This window comes from Poecilia mexicana, unplaced genomic scaffold (assembly GCF_051168715.1).
Source record: "Poecilia mexicana isolate PSO_F unplaced genomic scaffold, ASM5116871v1 scaffold_23, whole genome shotgun sequence".
In the NCBI taxonomy this organism is placed as follows: domain Eukaryota; kingdom Metazoa; phylum Chordata; class Actinopteri; order Cyprinodontiformes; family Poeciliidae; genus Poecilia; species Poecilia mexicana.
Window position 1 is genome coordinate 2,032,982 of NW_028263392.1, and position 22,363 is coordinate 2,055,344.

General features: G+C 40.1%; 2 protein-coding genes across 2 annotated transcripts in view; one reads left to right on the plus strand and one right to left on the minus strand.

Annotated features, from left to right (window-relative positions):
- Window positions 1-201: 201 nt before the first annotated feature.
- ccdc3a (coiled-coil domain containing 3a) lies at window positions 202-7,945 on the plus strand. Its single transcript, XM_014973697.2, has 3 exons — window positions 202-866; window positions 960-1,137; window positions 7,472-7,945. The coding sequence occupies exons 1-3, from the start codon at window positions 457-459 to the stop codon at window positions 7,775-7,777; spliced, it is 894 nt and encodes a 297-aa protein (XP_014829183.1). The 5' UTR covers window positions 202-456; the 3' UTR covers window positions 7,778-7,945.
- A 5,767-nt stretch (window positions 7,946-13,712) lies between these two features.
- camk1da (calcium/calmodulin-dependent protein kinase 1Da) overlaps window positions 13,713-22,363 on the minus strand; it is a 64,610-nt gene continuing 55,959 nt past the window's right edge. The window contains exons 10-11 of the mRNA XM_088003135.1: window positions 21,953-22,208; window positions 13,713-21,433 (exon numbers count right to left, since the gene is read on the minus strand). Of these exons, the coding sequence (XP_087859261.1) occupies window positions 21,309-21,433; window positions 21,953-22,208 (381 nt within the window). The 3' untranslated portion in view covers window positions 13,713-21,308. The remainder of the gene's footprint in view (window positions 21,434-21,952; window positions 22,209-22,363) is intronic.

Below are 22,363 nucleotides of genomic sequence, written 5' to 3' on the forward strand. Positions count from 1 at the left end.
CAGAAACAAACAGAAAAAAACTGTAGGCATTGTACTAGTAGTACTAATAATATGAAATAACGTTAATGATAATAATAGTTTGTTGCGATAAAATGTATGTTTTCCGTTTTACCTGTCCACCAAAGCAGATGGGAATCCCAAATACCTGAAGTGTCCATCAGTCAGTGAATGCAGCACAGACTGCCTGAAGTTTCCGACACTGAAAGGTGTGTTAATGTCAGAGCGCTGGCCGTTTCAAAGCCTTGTAGGTACCTTGTTTTAGATGACTTCGGACAGCATCCTCCAGCGCTCAGGTCATAGCAAAACCAAACCAAATCAAACCGTAGATAAATCTGTGCGCATACTTTACATAACTGTGGTATAGAATCAGTTTCGGGAAAATAACAGTTTAAAAATAGTATAAAACGAGCAAAACCTCTCCAAAACACCAGCAGTAGAATTTTGAGAGTTTTCGGAATGATCTTCTCGAATTTACTCCTTGCGACGCTGTGCGTTTTTGCGCAGTTGGATACTTTGGACACTTTTACGCACGGCTGCCAGTTGCCCTCCGAGTGGCGGCCGCTGAGCGAGGGCTGCCGGGCGGAGCTGGCGGAGATCATCGTGTATGCTCGGGTCCTGGCGATCCACCGGGAGCCGCCGGGCTTCGGTGCGGGCAACGCGCACAACTCGCTGCCCTTCGGCTACGACTACCTGAGCGCGGAGGAAGGGCTGCTGTACTCGGCGGAGGTGGAGCTGCTGTGCGACCAGGCCTGGGGCAGCATGCTGGAGGTACCGTCCGGATCAAGGCTCAACCTGACCGGGCTGGGGTACCTGTCCTGCCAGTCCCACACCGTGATGGAAAATTACTCCTACTTCTTCTTCCTCAGGTGCGGTGCTACTATGATTTAAGTCTCGTCTCCGATCAGAGCCACGGGATTCTGAATGTCCTCTCGCTCTTGTCCTGTCTGCCTCCTCCTAAGGATGGATGAGAACTACAGCATCCTGCCTCATGGTGTGAACTTCCAGGATGCAGTCTTCCCTGACACGGTGGAGAACAGACGCACCTTCTCCAGCCTTTTCCAGTTTTCCAACTGCAGTCAAGGGAGCCAACCGTTCCACACCTTCAGCCCAGAGTGGGAGACCCAGGAGGACAGCAGGGTAAGAGGCTGTGTGTCTGGAGAGCCACACTTACCTATAGCAACACTGGACTTTTTATGTGTTTTGATACATATAGTGGGGAAGTAAGAAGTCAAGTTGATTTGTGCAGCACATTTCAGCAACCATGTGCAACCACTTATAGAAACAAATCCTAAAAATAAGTAATAAACATTATATTTTGTCAAATGCCATCATCAAAATCAACAAGCAAATGTACATCAGATATATTGGTCAAGTTATTAAGAATAAAAGGAAGCTGTAAACGGGCGTGTTTTAAGTCTGGATTTAAAGGAAGTCAGTGTTTCAGATGTTTTGCAGTTTTCTAGAAGTTTGTTCCAGATTTGTGGAGCATAGAAGCTGAATGCTGTTTCCTTGCGTTTGGTTCTGGAGATGCAGAGTAGAACCAGAACCAGAAGACCTGAGGGGTCTGGAAGTTTGATACAACACCAGCAGATCTTTAATGAGTTTTGGTGCCAAGCCGTTCAGTAATTTATAAACTAACAATAAAAACAAAAACTAAAACATACTTAAATTAGAGATATAACACCCTTTGTTTTTGAATTCTTGTGTCTAAGAATTAACCAAAGTATGAAAAAACTAAAACTGCTTCTGTAACTAAACTAAACTGAAACCAAACAACATTTAACTAATAACTAATAAAAACTAGAAAATAAACGCTAAAAACTAAATAGAACTAACTGAATTAGACAAACAAAAAACCCACAAAAAATAGAATGAAAAATCTAAAACTATTCCAACAATGGTGGTGTGGTGGTCTGCTGAACAACAAGTGTGTCCAATGAACTCCCGTCCACACACACTTTGGTGTCTTCACAGCTGATGCCACAGGAAAGTTCTTCTCATTTTGATTATTTGGTCTATGTGCATGTGTGTGTGTGTGCGTGTGCGTGTGCGTGTGTGTGTGTGTGTGTGGGTGTGTGTGTGTGTGTGTGTGTGTGTTTGGGTTGGGAGATGAAGAACGATAAGAAAGAACAAAGAGGGATGAGTGGGAAGAAAGATCCAGACCAGCAGGGAGGCATTTCTGCTCTGCTTCTGTACTCCTTTCCTTCATTACCCCAACACACACACACACACGCACGCACGCACGCACGCACGCACACAGTGTGTGTTACTTTGTAAACTTCATTGTTTCACTACTGAGAGAAACAGGCAGCCCTCTGAGCATTCTCATAAAATGTTAATGTGAGTCTGACAAGTCTTAAAGGCGCGAACATGGCTGTTAGAGCCTGAGTTTTCCCTGACAATAAACTATTAACACTCTTTTAAAGGAATATTTATGCAGTTTAACGCTGTGCTGCTGTTACCACGGCTGTAAAATAGAGAGAGAGAAAAAAAACAAAACATGAAAAAGCGGCTCTGACTGCTAATGATAAGACGAGGCTTTGAGCAAAAGTTAATTAAAGGCTTGGCAGGAAAGTGTTGCGGAGGAAGCCTCCTCTGTCCATCTGGTTCCCACGCACCTGAAACGACTAGCAAACCCCTTCCCTACTCTAATATTAGGGGAATTTAAACCACAGTTGAAGAATAAGTGTGAGATCTTGAAATCTTGAACTGTTTTACCAAGAATTGAACTAAAAAAGCCTCTTCTTTCGCCTGGCTCTCCTCCTCATCCCCAAAGCAGAACAGCTGTTTGGTCTTGCCTTGCCTTTGGGTTATGGTCTCTACATGTGAAGGCTCATCCTCAGAATGAGCACAGCCTCTAACCCCTGACCTATGACCTTCTTCAGAGCAGAATAAAGGAACACGTCACCAAGCATCTTGCCTACTGATTTGGTGGTGCGCAGGTCATCAGGACCGACGGAAAACATCATGCAGTCTTTGTTGATGATATTATAGCAGACATTTAATCTGCTGTCACAATGTTTACCACCACCAGGGTGTGAATGTGTGACCAGCTGGAGTCACCTATGCTAGAAAAAGCGCTACACAAATACAAGCCAGTAACCATTTAATGTAATCCTGGTTGATTAGTGTGTGCACATTGGGATCAATAGTGTGGAATTAATTGTTGTTTTTCCTGTAAGTATTCACTTTTTGTTCATATTTAAGAATCAGTTAACAGTCTGGGAATGGAATTCCATTCCTGCGTCTCTACCCCCCAACTAGTCCGATGACTGTTAGCCGAGTTAATCAGAAATTAGGTCATGGTGTCAGTTTCACTTTCAGTTTCAGGCACCTGGCATCACAACGTGAGGGAATCTTCATCGGCGCAGACAGAGCGTTTGCATAATTTTTCCATGAGATTAATTCGTTTTAGTTTTGGGTCATTGTCGTGATATGATTGAAAGTAGTTTTTTTTGTTTTTTTGATGAAGCTTAGCGATTGAGTTGTGCTTGAAATGGACAGTTCTGAATGATAGCCCCTCTGAACTGGTTACTGCAGCAACCTGATGTTAGATTAGCAGAGGGTATACCTCACCTTTGGGTAATCTGGAAAAATTTCTAAGTTGTATTTTTTAATACCAATATGGTACTGGCAGTTGGGAGGATTTTTGGACAATTAAATATTCTGGAAGTGACTTATAAATGTGACTAATCTGTCTTGGTTTTAGACATGTGTACCTTTAAACCCTCGATAGAAAAGTTTGGTAATGATTTATCTTTCTTTTGTTACGTCACCCAACGTTTTACCAGTCACTATATTTTCCTCTTCATTTTTAAATAAATGTTGCCGTCTGTCAACAGACATGGGGCAACATCTTCTGATGTGAACGTCTTCCCTTTTTCCAGTTTCCACGTTCTCTGTTTGGTTCCACAGCTCAAATCGTCCAGGTTAGCCAAACAGCTAACAGTTGTTAAATTCTTTTAGGCCAATTTATGATTTATTACAGTTGTCTAACTGATTGAAATACCCAGTTTGAGTAGTAAAGTGGTAGTTAATGTGACTCTTAACAACAAATTGATGAACACATTTAAAAACTTGGGTTGGGTCCTGATTTTAGGCCATAGCAAGCAATTTAAAACACTAGTTTTTTTGTTTTCTTAAATTAATTTGGGTAAATTTACATGAACCTGAAGATAAATAGTGCTGAAGTATGTCTTTACATGTTCTCTAAAGAGTGTTTATCCAGATGATACCCAGCAGCAGGAGGGTAACACCCGGATGTTTTCACAGATGGTGTGTGTGCGTGTGTGTGTGTTGTGACAATATCACACTGAGCGCCTTGATATGAGCAGATCCCAGCTCAGCATGTACCTCAGTTTTAAAATCACGTGTGCACATAAACATTGTGTATGTGTTCAATTTTAGAACAACCAGGTGCATGAACAGATAGATGCTATAGATGCCAAAATACCTGCCCTTCGACTTTTGGACCAACAAAGTGCCCTTCTGAAATAGATTTTTGTTTTCAGTTTTTTTTTTTTTCCCTTTTCAGCCATATGAAAATTTTTGTATTTCACAAAACTGCTATGGAAACACATTTGTCGCATCACACCAGGAAAAGACAATGAAGACAACAGGAAGTAGTGGCAGGATATTGCCGCTGCATGTTTTTTTAATGACTTAGCTTATTCACGTGTGATTTCTTGTTTAATGGAAACGATGCACTTTTTGACATTAGTGAAACATCAAAGTTTTGCACACATTTGTAATGGAAACACAGCTGCTGATGTAGAAGTACCATCTATTCAGGTATATCAGAAAAATATTCAATCCCTTTTAGGATGTATATAATTTGTTTACATGACTGTAGAGGGGTCAAAGTTGAACTGGATTATTTCCACACTGATTGAGAGTTTAAGATTTCTGAAAACTCGTCCCACATTTTCAATTCTTTTCTTGTGCCAGGATCACTTTAGGATTAGTCGGGTACATGGCTCCGTCAAACCTGGACTGGAATATTCTACCGTTGATACAGATTCTTTATGATTTGTGAAACATGTTAGCCTCTTCTGCCACCGGGTTCTGTTGTTAACAGCCCAAGACAAAGAGCTGGAGTCAGTTTTCACAAGACATTGGCTTTTTCTAATACATCAGACAGTCAATGTCTAATTTATTTTTGACCCACATGTAATGTTCGACACCACTGCGCCCTTTAGGGAATGTGAACACAACAGAAAGAGCAAAGTAATCAGAGTACATTACACATTTATCTTCTTGTGCACGTACTCACCAGACAGTAGGCTGGACTTAGGCATGCAATCTAATTGGCCACATGTTAAGACCACGGCTGGAAGACCAGCATCTGCACACGTCAAGTCATGAGAATGTGATACAATAGCGTGTGTGTGTGTGTGTGTGTGTGTGTGTGTGTGTGTGTGTGTGTGTGTGTGTGTGTGTTGTTTCAGGCATGTTGCTAATTGCAACAGACCTACTGATAGTAGAAGACCTTGAAGACTCTGCAGTGCTCTGTTCTCGGATCCAAGAAGATTATAATAATGAAAACAAAGTTCACATGGAATTCCACGAAGCTTACAAAATATTATCACAAAACCAAAAGTTGTTTGGTTTTCATTGGTTCACACACAGGCAGTGACCACCGAGTGACTAGTGTAAGTTCAGAACAAGTGATCACAGATAAGCCAATTCTAAGAAACCCTTACTCTATTAAGAATCAGAATCAGCTTTATTCGCCAAGTTTGTTCACACAAACAAAGAATTTGACTTGGATTGTACTTTGGTCCTGTTGGAGATATTTGAAATATAAATAAACACAAAAGGGAAAATAGATATTCATGGTGCTGATGTTCAGCCAGACTGCGGCAGCTCAGTTTTTCCAAAAAGTGCTTCGTCACCATCTTCGCTGTTGCCTTCCAACTCATTTATGCTCAATACTCCATTTTAGAATTAAATTTTGCCTATGGTTGTAGTTTGGCAATGGCCGCAGAGGAAGTGAATGAAGCCATTCAGTGTATGTTGACAATCCTTCCAAATAATGAGCAGTTAAAGTCGGAGCGAGGGGAATGTCTAAGACATTTTATTACTGACAAAGATGTCGTCTAGCTCAAGGCTTCTCTTGTTGCAGTGGGGGATGGTTGTTTGTAGCGTACACAATTTCCAGTAGGAGTCATCAAGCTGGCTCTTTACATACATCATGACCAAACATTAGTGATGGGGCACGATCAGATCCAATCATTTGAAACTTCAACAGAGGCCATGCTTCCAGCAAGCAATCGTTTCTCAACGGTCGAGGGTCCAGACCCTTCAAACAGAGCAAAACTTAGAACAAGGAACTGGTTTTCACCAGACCGAACTGAAAGTAAAAGTCTACACAGTTTGTGTCCAGGATATGTGGGGTCTGCAGACATGTTAGCTTCCCTTCTCCTTACCTTAGATCTTTACAAGTCTTGAATGGAGGGAAAGTCAGCCCTGATGAGCTTCTCTGCAGACCTGATTGTCCGTTGTAACCTGGACTTGTCTTGTTTTGTGGATGAGCCAAATCACACAGTGTGGAAGATGACCAGCAGCTCCTGTGACAGTTTGTACTTCTTAAGTCAGAGGTCCCTCAAATCCAGTCCTCAAGGGCGTTCTGCAACTTTTAAGTATGTACCTTTTTCAACACGCCTCAATCAACTGGCTGAGTTACCTCCTTGGTGCCGTCAAGTTGTTCAGAGTCCTGTTAATGACCAGATTATTTGATGCAGGCATGTTGAAGCAGAGGCATATCAGCAGGACACCGGCCCTCAAGGTCTGGATTTGAGGATCCCTGCCCTAAGTTGTTGCAGGAAGTCCAGTTGCTTCTTCTGAACATAATCTGTATGCAAGGACCATCAGAGGTCACAAGAAAGGGTTGTTCATAGGAACCAGCAGTGATCCACACCAGACATGTTGTTGTTGAGGATGGTGATGGATTTAGACAAGGGAGCTTTTTTGGTCTTCTGATGCTGAGAAGGCTGATTACATCTTCATCGTAGATCTAAAGTCTAGGCAGGGGGTGTAAAGAGAGGAATGTGGTTGGTACTTATTGCTCCCCAAATATATTGTTAAAATTTTGTTCCATTTGTGTGAGCTCTGTATTGTGCATCATGTCTCATTGGTTGAACCTGCTGTTACCCTTTTGAAGTAGGTTTTGAAGAGTCTAAAGAGGTCGTCAACCAGGGTAAAGGCAGGCTGTGGGGTGTCACCCACTGAGATAAAAATCTAGGACATCCTAGGAAAGTATGTGGTTGTTAGACTAACAACCAGATATAATATGAACTCTCTAAGTATTTTTTATAGAGTAGAATTGGGAACAGGTTGTATGTGTAGATAAATAATAGGACCCTAAGTTCCTATTTTTTTACCCCCTCACATAGCAGAACCTGATGTTGTGACAGCTGTTAGCTACAGTGGTTTGGTTTTTCCACTCTGTTTTCCTCTCTTCTTGCTCCAGCTGCTGTGCTCCTCGGTGCAGCTGGCTCTGTTCGAGGAGGAGGAGCGGGGCCGGAAGCTGCAGGAGCGCCTGGCCGCAGCCGAGAGGAGGAACCGGCAGCTGAAGGAGCGTGTTGGCAAGGTGAAGCGCTCCCTGAGAAACGCCCGCAAGGCCGCACGCAAGGCAGAGCAGGAGGCACGGGAGCTGCAGGAGAAACTGAGGGCAGCGGAGAGGCAGGCGGGGCGTCACCTCAACGCAGTGACGCAGGAGGAGCCGTCACTGGGGGCCTTCACAGGTACAGCGATACGGGAGAGGATGCAGCTTTGATTTTTTTTTTTTATTATTATCTTCTAAATGGACCTAAAATTGGCTGTGGAGATGGAGAGACTGCGGGACAGTCTTTCTGCAAGGGACAAATACCTTTTATGAATGAATACACCAAATGTTAAAGTATTCATCCAGATAAATTTCTTGTAAATAAATTTAAAACTTCACGACTCAATGCTAGTCAAAGTTTATTTTCGCAGCTTCTCATCTTTGATCATAGAGACTGTACCACCTGATGACGCCCAACAACAATTCTTGATAATTCCTTTGGTTATGATCATGACTCACAAACATAAAAATGCTTCTTTTCATCTCTTTGTCTCTGATTGCTAATTGCATTGCATTGAGGTATTTCTTTGTTCTTTTTGTCTTCCAAGATGGTGGACAGTAAATTATGTTGCGCTCCATTTATAGTTAGAAATTACAACTTCCCAAGTCGGATAAATCAACTGAAACGCTTCCTGAATTCAGACTTCCCACTCGGAATGTGGGAGAAGTGCCAACTACCCCCAGATAGGACCTTTAAGTCCCGGCTTCTCATTTCAAAATGGCCGCTTCTCGTGTTGACAACAGTAAGTCAGAAATCCTGACTTCTCAACTGGAACACGACTGTTTCCAGTGTGACGTCAAACCCAGCTCCATGTTTTTATGTAAACAGAACGTAGCATTAGCTGACATGCTACTCAGAGCACAAAGCTAAGTTCTGACAACATGTCACCTGAAACATGTATCCTAACATCATGTAGTGCATTTCTAAGGACGTGTTGACCCGACACATGCAGCTACAGTCTTCAGTGAACTCACATCTTGCTCCTGTTGTTGATGTTTTCATTGCAGGAGTTTGCTAAAGATCTAGGCTAATGCTAGCAGGTTTACTCTGTTTTAAAATGACTTGATAAATTGTCTCATATGTTTTGTGGTACTTACAGAAAAAGTTGTTCTATAAAGTAAGCACTTGCTTTAAAAATGAAAAATGAATTTAAAATTTATGGACTTGTTTGAATTGTTGCCATGGGAGATTGAAGGAGTTCTCAAACGAATCAAGGCAACACTCCAGGTATGTTTTTGATGGTGGTATAATTTTAGAACACGATAAAAAGCTAATAAAAAAGATGCTTTTTTAACACAATACTGCCTATTTAACATCATGTCAACTTTTGTAGACTTACTTGTTTTCAGCTAAACTACCAGATATAAATGCCACGTAAACGTGGAAAAAAACAGACAATTTCATACAGATGAAAACTGCTTTGAACATGTTTAAATATAATATTTTAAATATTACCCAAATCTGCGTCAATGGAATGCGGAAAAACTAATGAGGCACAAACACAGTAGGTTTAAAGAGAGGCTGATCAGAGACGCCGTAGCAGGTGTAGATGTGAATGTGTTTGTATTATAGAAAATTATGTGTGTGTGTGTGTGTGTGTGTGTGTGTGTGTGTGTGTGTGTGTGTGTGTGTGTGTGTGTGTGTGTGTGTGACTGGAATGTTTTTATGTGGGCCGTGGTTTTCTGAACAGCATGGTGTCTCTGAGATATTCCTCTGATTTAGACGGGAAAGCAGTGGAAGGAGCTGGTGCTCATCGTGTCACGAGATCTTTCATAATGAAATGAAAACAATTCACTGAAGCTCAGCGGGAGGCAGACTGGAGGAGTCTGGCCCATCAAAACACTTTTTTTCATTTTGTACAAAATGTTTTGTGCTTTTTAGCTATTTCATGGATGCATCGCTAATATTTTGGACGGCGTGACCCAAATTACAGATTTAAAGAGGATACAGCAAAAGCAAGTGAGGTGGATTAGCAGAGCTGGCCAACAACTGATGATGTCATTCAGGAAAGTGAGCTGTGAATATGTTAAAAGATTGTCATACAGCAACACTCTTCAGCCAGAGGAGTTAATAGTGTGATGCAAATGTAAACGGATTTAGCATGTAGATGTTTTTTTTTTAAAGCAACAAAAGCCGAATGTTTTAGCCCTGTAAAACACATTTTTAATGAATTCTGAAAGAAAAATTTAATTGTCATAGAAAACATACACTAAGTCAGTATTGATCATAAACATTAGTTCCGCTAATGCTAAAGAGCTACACCAACATGGTATTTCCTGACAGCTAATGCTAAAGCCCTAAATTCAGCCATGTTGAAACCTCCCATGTCACAAGGAGAACGTGAAGGTCTCAAAACATTTCATATGTGTGAATTTTTGCATGTTTTTTCGTAGAAGTATTTTGTCCTTCTGTTTACCTTATTTGTTCATTTGTCGTATATTTGCCATTTGTGCAATAAAGATTTAAAAAAAATAAAGATAGAAACTGACAAGCGGAAACAAACTGCTAACTACTGGAAGGATTCATACCTTTAACACAGATGTCTTCATTCAACTGAAAGATTATAAAACCGCCAAGAAAATTAGTGCTTTAGAATTTATCTAAAAAAAATTATTTAGGGGGTTAAAGTGTTTTCAAAGTTAGCATAAACGCTAAACTGAAACTTTGCTCCGCTATTAGCCCATTAGGAGAGTAGTGGATCAACCTGTTAGTTTTGGTGTCTGTATTTATTTGAGATCGGATCCATAACTATCAGCGTACGTGGGTTAGAAAAAATCCACAAAAGACGAGAATTGTTTGCACCCGGTTATTCAAAATCACTGACCAAAGCTGCTACTTATGACTGTGCCATTAAGTGTGATAATGGTCATCTAACCCAACAACACATTCAAATCTTTCAAAAGAAAGAGAATGTAGGTGGCAAAACGCTTTCATCTTGTGGAATTTTAAATGAAAATGGCTCAAAAAGCTGATTTAAAGTAAAGGACACATTCCTACAAAAGATAATAATTCCCCAGTAGCTTCCAGCCTCAGTGAGGGGATCGAAAGCAGTTCCCTGGGGGGAACATACCATTTGTTTGTCCCCTAAAATGATGAGAAGAGACACTCTGGTATGCCAGTCCTGCTGACACGGTTGATCTCTGAACACAGCAAAAACTCCAAAACACGTTTTGACTGCTGTGAGGCATGTGTGTTATCTCGCCGCTTCAGATATCGGCTTGTAATTAGTCTTTTAGGAGCTGCAGTATATGTGTTACTTTGCGAAGAACGATAGAAAATGTGAGCAGGGTCTTTAGCGACAGGAATGCTGAAATTGAAGAGGACAAGTTACAGATAAGTGGGACGAAAGTGGCTGAACTGCTGAATTAAAGATGAGGAAAGAGAGAAAAATCTGTTTAGCAAGTACAGCAATCAGTGGCTTCCAGCACTTCCAAGCAATTAGAGCTGTGAGCCTGACATCAGCCCGACAAGCACATCTGCTGGAACAGGATTTAACAAATATTTACTTCTGTTCCCTCATGTAGGACGTTTTCTATTTACTTAGGCAGAAAAGGCATAGAGAGACTTTGATTTAGTCCTCTCCTTTTTCTCTGCTTTTAATCCCTGAGCTTTGTAGTGTGAATGTGTGTGTGTGTGTGTTTGTGTGTGTGTGTTTTCATTCCTCTGTTTTTGAGATGAGATAACAGGGAGAATAATCTCCAGCCGAGTCAGAGGAAGCGGCAGAGGTGTAGAGACTGGACCTGTGGGAAGCCAGACCAGGCCGGCTAATGAAGGAGCATATCTGGGATGAACGAAGCCAGGCCTTCAGGCAGACCGCTCAGCCAGATACAGTCAACTCTATCTACAAGTTTGTATTGTTTTCTAAATAAAACAATACATCAAATATTTTAACCAAACACTATTTAGCCACTAAATACCTATTTTGTTCAAGGAGTTTTGTTGAATGATGCATTTTACACATACTTGATTATTATTATTATTATTATTATTATTATTATTATTATTATTATTATTATTATTTTGTCTACCCTAATCACTGCTGAAATAATTCATTTCAGAATCTGTGGCAGTAATTTAAATTGATTTTCTGGGACACTGCCACTTTAATTCCACTCACATTATGTGCAAGAGAAAGGTGATTTTAGGCAGTTTAAAAAAATATTATTTTATTTGACTAATTTTCTTGAAATTGTGATGATAAAGAAAAAAGTTAGCATTAAGTGAAAGTTTAAGCACCAAATGCTAACCGCTAGCCACCTGAGGACTTAGCATTATCATCTAACCATAATGTTTTCACTATTAGCAAAAAAATAAATAAATAAATAAATAAATCAGTTCCTTTGGTGAGAAGCTGTGAAACTGCCAGGAACATTTCAGGGAGAACAATGAATACCTATAGATTCCCACCCTAAGCCAAACGCCCATTTTTATAAGCTAGCAACATCTGCCTGCGGCATGTTCTGAACTCTTTCAACCCTAAAAGCCTTTTTCTACCAAGGGGTACTGAAGGTAACGTGTGCCTTAAGTGTTTGTAACATCTGTCTTTTGACTTTCAAACATCTGCTATGCAGCACATCAAGAGTAAATGTTGGTCTGGATGCTCACCACTTCTAATCATACAAATGGAGAAGTGGTGAGAACCAACGTACGAGACCGACGAATGAATGTCAGTCTCGTATGCTAAAGAGCTACACCGGCATGGTATTTCCTGAAAGCTAATGCTAAAGCCCTAAATTCAGCCATGTTGAAACCTCCCATGTGTCACAAGGAGAACGTGAGTTCTCCTTGAGTTTTTCCACATTGTCAAGTTAGAAACGTCAACGTGTCATTTCAAGTTTTTTAGAGACAAATCAAGAAAAAGTAGCAAAAATGATGAAGTATGAGAAAAGTTCAACATTGTCTTTCAGACTGAATCGTAATGCTTACTTTTTAATTTTTTTATTTTTTACATACATTGATATGACTGGACATTTCAGATTTCTGTGTACTATAAAAACCACAACGTAAAATGAGTGTTTTATTAGCCTGACTGTTTATTACTGGACTATTTGGAGTTCACACATCATGTTACCTTTATTTATTAGTCTGTTGTAGACTGAGAAATGAAAAGATTCATTTGTCTTTGTTGGGGTTTCCAGTTACCTTGAGTTCTAGTTTAATGACACATCAGAGAAAAGCGTCCAAACTGCATCAGCTCCTGAAATAGCAGAACCACTGAGTGGGTCGTACTACTGTCTGATTGTAAGGGGAATTTGGTGTTTATTTGTTGTTCAGTTTTTCTTCTTCTTTGGGCAGATAGTCCTGACCCAATGGGGCTTCCTATAGGTTATTGAGTAATACACTACTGACCTTTCTTTTTCGTCCTGTTAGGTTTTATTTGGCAGATTTTTGTGTCAACAGTCAGCCACTGTTCAAGGATGGAGAGGACTAAAGTACCTCTGAAGATATTTGAATGTATGATTTATGACATTTCATTTCCCTTTGAGATAAATGAAGCATTTTTGTGTTGGTCACTTTGTGCCCTTGTTCTCCGTGTTCCTGCCTGAGCTGATGTCTGCTATGTTGACCTCTGTTTTGCCCCCCTCTTATTTTTGATATAGTTTTGACACTTTTCCAAATAAACTAAGTCTATTAGAAAGCAACTTGTCGTGTTTCTCCGGCTGGTTTGTGCCTGTTGAAACCAGATATTTACATAACCTGAGTGTAGCTCGTGGAGGGAATATCAAAAGGTTTGACGAAAGTCATACAGTTCAAACGACCTTGATGTGTTTAACATTCGAATTCGAGGAAAGTTACAAAAAAGTAATTCTAAAAAAAAAAAAAGTATTACCACCTTTTCTGGCTTTTTAGCAAATAGACATAATTTTGGTATTTCTAACTAAGCTAAATCAAGAAAGGCTTGGTCAGATTTAACTTCAAACAGTAAGAAAAAAATGTTTGTGTCTTTTTAGTCCCTTTATGTTTATATCTGGTTTCAACTGCATCTACCACTTTTGCATGTGTTGAGACTGAATTTTCTGCCCCTTTGTAAATGAAGACTATAGAGTGTGACTGCTCTGTAGTCACACTACCTTACATCCATACAAACACAGACAGTAGTCAGCATACAGTCATTCAGGTTTTATTCCAGAATAACAAACAGAATCAGTTTCTCCAGCCTGTGTCGTCATGGTAGGTCTGATATGTGAACATGATTGTCGAAGGCATCTCAAACACAAGCCCCATCAACAAAAAGTCATCATCATCATCATCATCATCGTCGTCGTTATCATCATCCCACCACAATAAATGCAGCAGGCGGCGCCCGCTCCGGTGTCGTCAACGCGACAATGGTGCACAAGATGGGAGTTTGTTGTGGTCACATGCAGAGAGTAAATACGGCCGGCTAGCTAGCTGAGCTGGCTCTGGACGAGGACAACCACAGAGAGACACAGGGCCCCGGCTAACAGCAGAGAAAGTTTCAGTCCAAACTCTTCTCAAAGACAGAGCTCCTACATCCTGCAGGGCTTTCATCACATTTTGTATGTCTGATAATGAAACTATTGAAGGGACAATTTGGAATTTGTAAAGTGAAAATCTATTAAAACCTTATAAGGAATGAGCTAGCTGTTTACAACTACTATCTCCAAAATGTAATAGGGGTTTAAGCTAGTGCTATTTTATGAACCTTTCTATAGTTCTGATGTTTTTATTAAGCAGTAACTTCCAAAGAGGTCAATGACTATTTACAGGGGAACAGGAAGTAAAAGACGGTACACCAACAGTAATCTTCCTGAACTGAGAGAACAGTTCAGGAAGTTTCAGAGTAACTGCCTGTCCACAACATAAAGGTCACTCAAGCAAGTATAACATTTAAAAAAAAATTTTTTCTGCCTTTATACCTAAGGAAGCGTTCAACTGACAGAGCTTGGAAAATCAGGATCATTAGCTTATTAAAACGAGAAAACTTTATTCTTTGAACTAGATTTGAAAAACTTGTTACAAGATTTATATCTCATTTAAAAACAAAATATATTATTTTATGTTAAGAAAGGTTGTAAGAGTAAAACAACATCCAGAAGAAACGGCATGAGAAGAAGGAGTCACGGCCAGCCCCTTTATGCCTTTTCATCCGAGGAGCATATTTTTATATCACGTTAAAATGAAAATTTTTGTTACGATGGCACGTTATAACAAAGAGATACTGTTAATGAATTTATTTCCAAGTTTCAGCAGTTAAATGCTTCTGTATATCAGGCAGCTGCTCCATGTGGGAAAATGTTACATGTTCACTTCTCAGTTCATGTTTCATGTGGGAAAATTATTACGGGTGCACCCCTTTCACCTTTAATAAGGTAGCAGTTTCTGCGCAACCACCCAGTGTAATTTGAGCATTTTGGTCTTGGCTAATAGATGTTAGCTTTAGCTTGATGTCAGAGTAGGGAAGAAGATTATTTCTTCTGCTTGTTTCTTTTTTCCATCTTCTTTGACTAGGTGTTTACATTCTCAATATTTTGTTTCACTAACTTGACAAGAACCTCAGCAGCAAACAAACTGTATGAAGCCACCTTCATATCAGCACAATGTCTTGATGCTCACCTAAATCAGCGAAAAGTAAGTAAATCTCCCATTGAGTCATTAGTTTTTTCTATAAAAAGGAAGGCAAGATAGAAGTGCATGCTAATGCTAAGGAGTCAACTACAATTAAATACCTAATAATTTTGACACCTTGTCTTTGTATCCTTTCAGTACCGTTGCTAGCTAACATATGCTAATTGGCCTCCTAAGCTAGCCAAACGACTGAAAATGCTTCTGTTTTTAGCCACTCCCTGACCAAAAACTGCTGGTGAAAATGAAACTGTGCGTGTTAAAAGGGAATATGACTACACAGCTACTGAGTCAGTTGGGTGAGGGACCCTCAGCAGCTGTTTCCATTAAAAATGTGCGCAAAACTTTGTCAATATTCCGCTAATGACGAAAAAACTATTTTGCAATTGCAGTGTTTTACGTTAAGACACAATTAAAATAACGCGTAAATAAGTCATTAAAAAACATCACTGCCTTCATCACTACCAATTGTCTTAAGTCTGCAGACAGGACCAGTCAGATAAAACCATGACTTATTTTTCCCTCTGGGGCCCATTCTAGACATGCTGCACCTTTAAACTCAGTCACAAACTTTTACATATTACAACCAGCCTTCAATGTTATTATTGAAAGCTGGTGACAAAGACCAACACAAAAACATACAGAATTATGAAGTGGATGCAAAACCTATTTAACTAATTAGGTTATTTTATTTAGGGGCTTCAGAGAGAATGTAAATGCATACCAAATATGCTAAGAGTTTGAAAAACTGGAAACCATTTCTCATTCTCTGTTCACTTCACAGTCATTCATCACTTTGCGTTGGTCTGTGACATAAAATCCCGATTCGATTTGTGGATGTTTGTGATCGTAGCGCAACAAGACAGGAAAAAGTTCAAGGCATATGAATATCTTTGCATTAAGGTGGTTATTGGAATGCAGGCGGAGAACAGTTGCTCAAACAAGCAACTTTAAAAGAAATATTTTAAGTTTCCAATGTTTTAGTCACTTTTCTTTGTCTAAACTCTAGTTTGATATATTTATGAGTTATTCAGTAAAAATACCTGAACACTCTGCCTGTTCATAGGACTGAAACTCTTCCTCTGCTATTTGAGGGCTCATGCATGTCAAACTGTGTATATCTTTACACAATACAGAGATATTAACACCGTAACAAGGGCATATAAGATAATGCAAACACTCAATGTGAGACTGAATTCTAGAAGCACTTTTTCTCCCCAACATGCTTGTGTTTTTTTTTTTTCTGTGTGCGGTGGTGCACTTCTGCGGCATCTTCATAAAAAAAAAAGAACAAAAAAAAAAAATCAAAGGAGAGTGAGTTCAAAACAGTCCATAACAGTGTGTTTCTGAGTCGATCACAGCTTTGGATTTCTTCCTTTAGAATGAAAAAAAAAAAAAAAATTTAATTAAATTAAAAAAAATCATACGCCTGAGTTCTGTAAGTGATGCTGTTTCTGTTCGGCTGGACGGACGCTGACGGTGTTTCTGAAAACTTACAGCAGCGAGGAAGTAAAGGGGAGTTCAGTTTTTTTTTTCTTTTTTTTGTTGTTTTAACATTAAACATTCCATAGATGATACAATCAGCTTCCCTCATCCATTCACAAACTCCTCAACCACAGATTCCATAAATATCTCCAAAAAGATCATTTATATTCACAATCTATTTACAGTAGCATGATTAATGTGAAAAAAAAGATTCATTCAGATGTTTTTTCTTTTTTTTAAACAAAAACAAAACAAAAACATAAAAACATGAGGAGCATGATCCTCCGTTTCCTCTCAGCTGATAGTCTACAGCCTGGACATCACATTTAATGTCAGATGAACACAAAACATGAATTGGTGGCTTCATTAACATCCCTATGTGTGGGAATTACATTTTATCTAAACAAAATCTACCTTATTTAGGAGCAATTAGTGAGGAATTTCTATTCTATTTTATTCTAAAAGGCAAATGTTTGAAACGGTCGAACACGTAACAGGGAATCTGTTTTGCTGCTAATCTTTGCATTTTCTGGTCCTGCATTTAAGAAAAAGTAGAGAAAACAGTATAGTTTAAAACAAACAAACAAACAAACAAAAACAAATGCATAGCAATCAACTGTAACACATACGGTCACAGCAATTAATAAGATTAAGGTGATCATTTGGCTAAAGCCCTTAGAAGTTCCCCTCGGTTACGCAGAAACACACAACAAACGCATTTTTCGGGATTTTCTATAGAAAAATGGAAGAAGACATCACTAGGGGGAAAAACTGGGAATCATTTTTTGGATTTTTTTTCTTTCTGAGAACACACCGAACACTGCCATGTCTAATTACCGTCTTTAATTCTGAGTGGAGACGTGTTGCATTGGAAACAGCATGAAGTAAATCAGCTGTTTAAGATATAAATGTCATATTATTGGAGGTATGTTGCATAATTGTGTTGAAATGATACAGTAAATGAAACGTGTGTGTGTGTGTGTTGTGTGTGTGTGAGTGAGTGAGTGAATGAGGCCTTTTGTATTAATTAGTTTGAGTGGGAGGTATATTTTCTAAATTATAGACCAATTTAATATAAAGTATTAACATTTAGAATCAACTTATTTATGGACATTGTAGCCAGAATAATAATGTCGATGTCCAACATCAACATTTTAATGCCATTAAAATGCTTCCAGAATGACTTTAACTCTATTCTGGGCTGTCAAAGGCATTAGAAGTTTCTGTTACAATATGGCAAGCAGTTAACAATTTAACTGAATTAGGTAACTTTCTTTGGGTCTTCATACAGTATGCAAATAAGCTAGTCTGAGACAGGAAATGACCAAAGCGCAATTTGACTATTTTAAAAAGACTCCAACGTGAAAAGCCTCAAAGCGGTTCATGTAATAAACTTTTAAACTTTTCTTACGCCTCGTCAAAAAAACAAATGTGGACTTCCACCATGTTAAAATATCTCACAATTAAAGGTTGTGTGTTACCGTTCAACAGAACATTACTGAAAAAAATAAATAAATAAAAAATCTTAACTGTCCCATGAAAAATTGTGTTTAACATTTAGTAGTACTGGTACATATTTGCAAAATAGCCACTGAAATCCTGGAGACCGTCAACCGTTTCCTGTTATGGAAACACAGCGATTCTTTACCTACACACACTGTATGCAAACCATCAGTGAAGCTACAGCCAAAGTGACCAATAATAGTCCAGAATAATGACCTTAAACCTTCAAAGAAGAGTTTTAGCACTAATAAAAAAAAAAACTTCAGCAAAGCAGAGAAAAAAAAAAAAGATCAAACCATGCAGCAAATAATTAAAAAAAAAATGAAATTCTGCGACCAACGTTTGGACTCAGAAATGTCTCACTGTGGTCCCTTTAAATCAAGCTCAGCTGATTCCTAACGTACCAAACGATGTGGCAGATTGCGTTTTGATTTACTGCCAACCCCTCGGGTCCAGATGTGCTTTCATACCCAACGGTCACCGAGACGCCCCTCTTCTTTTAGCAGCACGACTGGGGATAATAAAGATATACGGCCAGAGAAGGGGTCAAAGGTCAGCAGGTTTCTAGATTAGTTTGCAGATGGAGATCAGCCCTTTAGTTTTAGCTTGTGTTCCGAAATACTTCACCTCAGAGTAACTCTGCTTTAACCGCTTCAACATGAATCAATTTAGTCTAAAAACAAAAAGCAAACAAGTCTTTGGCTACGTTTCACAATAAAGGGATTAGAAAAAAAATTTGCATCTAATAAGGACTTGACAATCTGATATGTGTGTGAGAGTGAGCACCTGGCAGTGAACAGTTCTGGTTCTGAATTGTGTCTAAAAATAAATAAATAATAATAAACAAAGAATACTACCAGTTGGCTTTTTTAAATCAGGGTAATTAAAAATAAGAAGAGAAAACGACCATTAAACACAGAAAACTTAAAGGAAAGAAGCTAAGCTAGCAAATCCATAAAGCTAATATTAAAAAAAAAACAACAACAAAAAAAACTAGCTTATATCTAATCAGGTAATAGTTTCAAGAAGTCCGCAACAGAAAGGACCAGTTTTGTCTTTATCCTCAAAGTTCATGTCACACGTCTTTAATGCGACGGGATAAGAGCCGAGCTCAGATCTTAAACCTCGGATCGTAAACCGCAGCCACGCTCAGAACGCTTCCTGTGAACAAAAGAGGAAAAAAGAAAAAGCCAACAGGAAGCTGGAGTTAGCCAGCTCACAGTGCAGCTGCAGGTTTCCCTGAGGACAGCTTAAAGAACCAGCAGGTGAGATCATGGCTTCGTTAGAGAGAGGGGAACAAACGGCAGGGAGGACGGCGTCCTGACGCTCGCAACTGGTTCCTTCCCGTCCTGCACCCAACACGTCCGCACTTAAACAAAGAAAAAGTATCCACATCCCTTGAACTTTTGCATGCACAAGCTTCGATGTATATTTTCCGAGGCCACTAGGGGGCCACAGAACGATGGAGGGAAGATGAAAACCACAGAAAAATGAATCTAAATCATTTTAATCATTTTTTAAAAATAATAAAATCTACTCCTTTTTTTTAAACATTACAATAAAATATAAGTTAAAGTAATTTATTTAACTCTTATTTGCCAGTCAAATTGACCAAGCTATAATTGATCAATTTGAGGTTAGCATTTATGCTAAACCCATGTAATAATTATTGAATAGTGAAAAATACGTGCAGATAAACATTGTAGAAGTTGATGTTTCTTTATATGTAGCAGTTCTGCCGGTCGGCTTGTTAGGGAGCGGCAGGCCCGGTCAGAGGTTATGGAAACGTTTGGGAACCCCCACCTACATTACATAATGACTGATGAAATACGGTGGCGGCAGCATCATGACAAACTTGCTGAAATGTGTTGCAATGTGACTAAAAAGCTCAAAGGGTGTGAATACTTTCTTGCACTGCTAGCGGGTCTCTAACTCTTTCATAGTGACTAACACTCCCATGTGGAGGCAGTTCTCAGGTAAACACAGATCTATTTTATTCTCTGCAGTCTGCAGCTTCCTCTGTGTGTCTCCTTTAAAGGGTGATTGTTACAAAAAAAATAAAAAAATAAAATCATCCAACGAATTCGATAACTTCACACAGTTAGCCTTTACAAGACATCCGTTTGTGTTTCTAGGTTTACAATCTTCTTTTTTTCCTTCTTCGTCCGTCTGATAAATCCGTGTGCATGGCAGCTAGTTGGTCAGAGACAACATGTCTGACCTTTCCCTGTGCCAAAAAGATAAAGCGCATGTCTCCACATTTCCAAACAGTCACATGGTACTTTTAAAGCACTTCTGCAAGCGTGAACGTCGAAAACAAGCAGCTGAGGAGATTTCATGAGACTTTCACCCAAACGTATCAACATTGGTAGAGTCTGCGCAAACGAAGGGGGCTCGTTGCAGAGAAGACGGTCCGACTGCGCTTCGATATTCAAAACACAGAATGCAGTGAAGGTGATATGAGACAACGGAATTATGGGAAACGGGGCGTCATCGAGAGGAATGCCTACAGAAGAACAGCGATGAAGGGTCCGACTCCTCGTCAGTTATCTCAACTATGGCTTATTTACAGTAATCATACCAAAGTGGTGACGCTCTGAAAGTTACACATGCCGCCTTTAAAATGAACAGGAAGAAGAAAGAACCAAACAATCCAGTTGCCAACAATCAAAAATTGAAAAAGAAAAAAAAAAAATCGGAATAAACCGAAACAGGACAGCCCAGATTCCATAAGCCCCTCCCCCCCAAAAGTTGCAGAGTAAGCCCAGAGCAGCCGACCATGCAGACTTGCTCGGTGAGAGTCAGTGATGGCTTGATGCTACGAGAAGAATCCTGCAAGCTATCCTGGTGGCCGTAACGTATGGCAATGGCGGCGTCAATCGTGGTAAGGGTTTTGTGGGTAATGGAGTCCTCTGCTCTCCTTCGAGCAGGGCAGGGAACTAGTTGGGCGGCATATCCAACAAGAGAGAACGCATCCAAGAGCGGGAAGGACGGTGAAGAGTACGGTCGTGCTCTTCTCTGCTCGTCCTTTTCACATTTTCTTTTTTACGTTGTTGTTGAAACCTTAGACTCTCTCGTTCCTCACAGCGCCGTGGCCTCCCAGCTGGTGCCCCGCGGGACCTGCCGTCACTTGGTCTCCGTCATCATCGGGGCGGGCACCGCCGACGGGTGGGGCCGGTTCAGCTCTGTTCCGGCAGCCGGGGAAGAGGCGGCAGATGCCAGGCTGCAAGGGGTGACGGGCGCAGGGAGACCTAGCAACAGGAGGCAAAGCTTAGCGACGGTTTCTAAACATTTGGTTGTCGGACATAACCTAAACCAAAAACGCACCCAAGACTTTGACGGTTGGCGTGAGATCTTTCCGCTGATGACCTGTTTGGTTTTCTCCAAGTATGGTGCAATGCATCATGGCCAAAAAATCTCAAATTGGTAATTTTCCAAACAGCTTCTGATTTAATTGAAAGAAGCTTCATAAAGTCGTTCTGTTACATTGTTTTTGAGAGGTTTTCTCCAAACAGCTCTCTCTAATGAGCCACACTGACCTTCCCTCTGGCTCAGAAGAGACTGTAGAGTTTCCATCTTGACTTGCTGATGGTTTGATCACTACTACCTTTCTATTATTTTCCCTCATAAATGTTATGGAAAAACTAAGGGTGGATGTTAAAACAAACACCTTACAGTCTCTGTTTGTATCACTTTTAGTTGGAATTTCTTTTGCACCAGTCACAAACACGCTCTCAGACATTTCTGTCCCCCTGGCATTCCTGACTCACATTCTTTGCGTGGAGCGGCTACGTTGTTATCTATGGAGGAGTTCTTGCTGGCGTTGCTGTTGGTGGCCTGGCTTGGCGCCGCCTGGCCGCTGTTTTGGCTCTGAGCGGTTTGGTTCTGGCCCGCTTGGCTCTGGCTTTGGGCTGGCCTCTGCGTCTGGCTCGGCCTGGGGTTGGAGGCGTCCATACTGCTGCCCATGCTGCTGCCAAGTTGTAGTCGCCTCATATGGCGCACCACAGCGGTGGCGTTGAACGCTTGCTGGGGAGGAAAATGGAGGAGAAAAGATGGGAAAAATGCAGAAATTGTAATATTCTTACATTCAGTCAGTGAAAATACCACAGAGAAGCTTTCTAACGGATACAAACTGACCTAGTAAAACTGCAGACATGCAGCAGGGAGACTGAATAACAGAG

Coding starts and splice junctions, on each gene's coding strand:
- ccdc3a (XM_014973697.2), top strand. CDS start 457: ATGATCTTCTCGAATTTACTCCTTGCGACGCTGTGCGTTTTTGCGCAG. Junction 867..959: donor TCCTACTTCTTCTTCCTCAG/GTGCGGTGCTAC, acceptor CCTCCTCCTAAG/GATGGATGAGAACTACAGCA. Junction 1,138..7,471: donor AGACCCAGGAGGACAGCAGG/GTAAGAGGCTGT, acceptor TTCTTGCTCCAG/CTGCTGTGCTCCTCGGTGCA.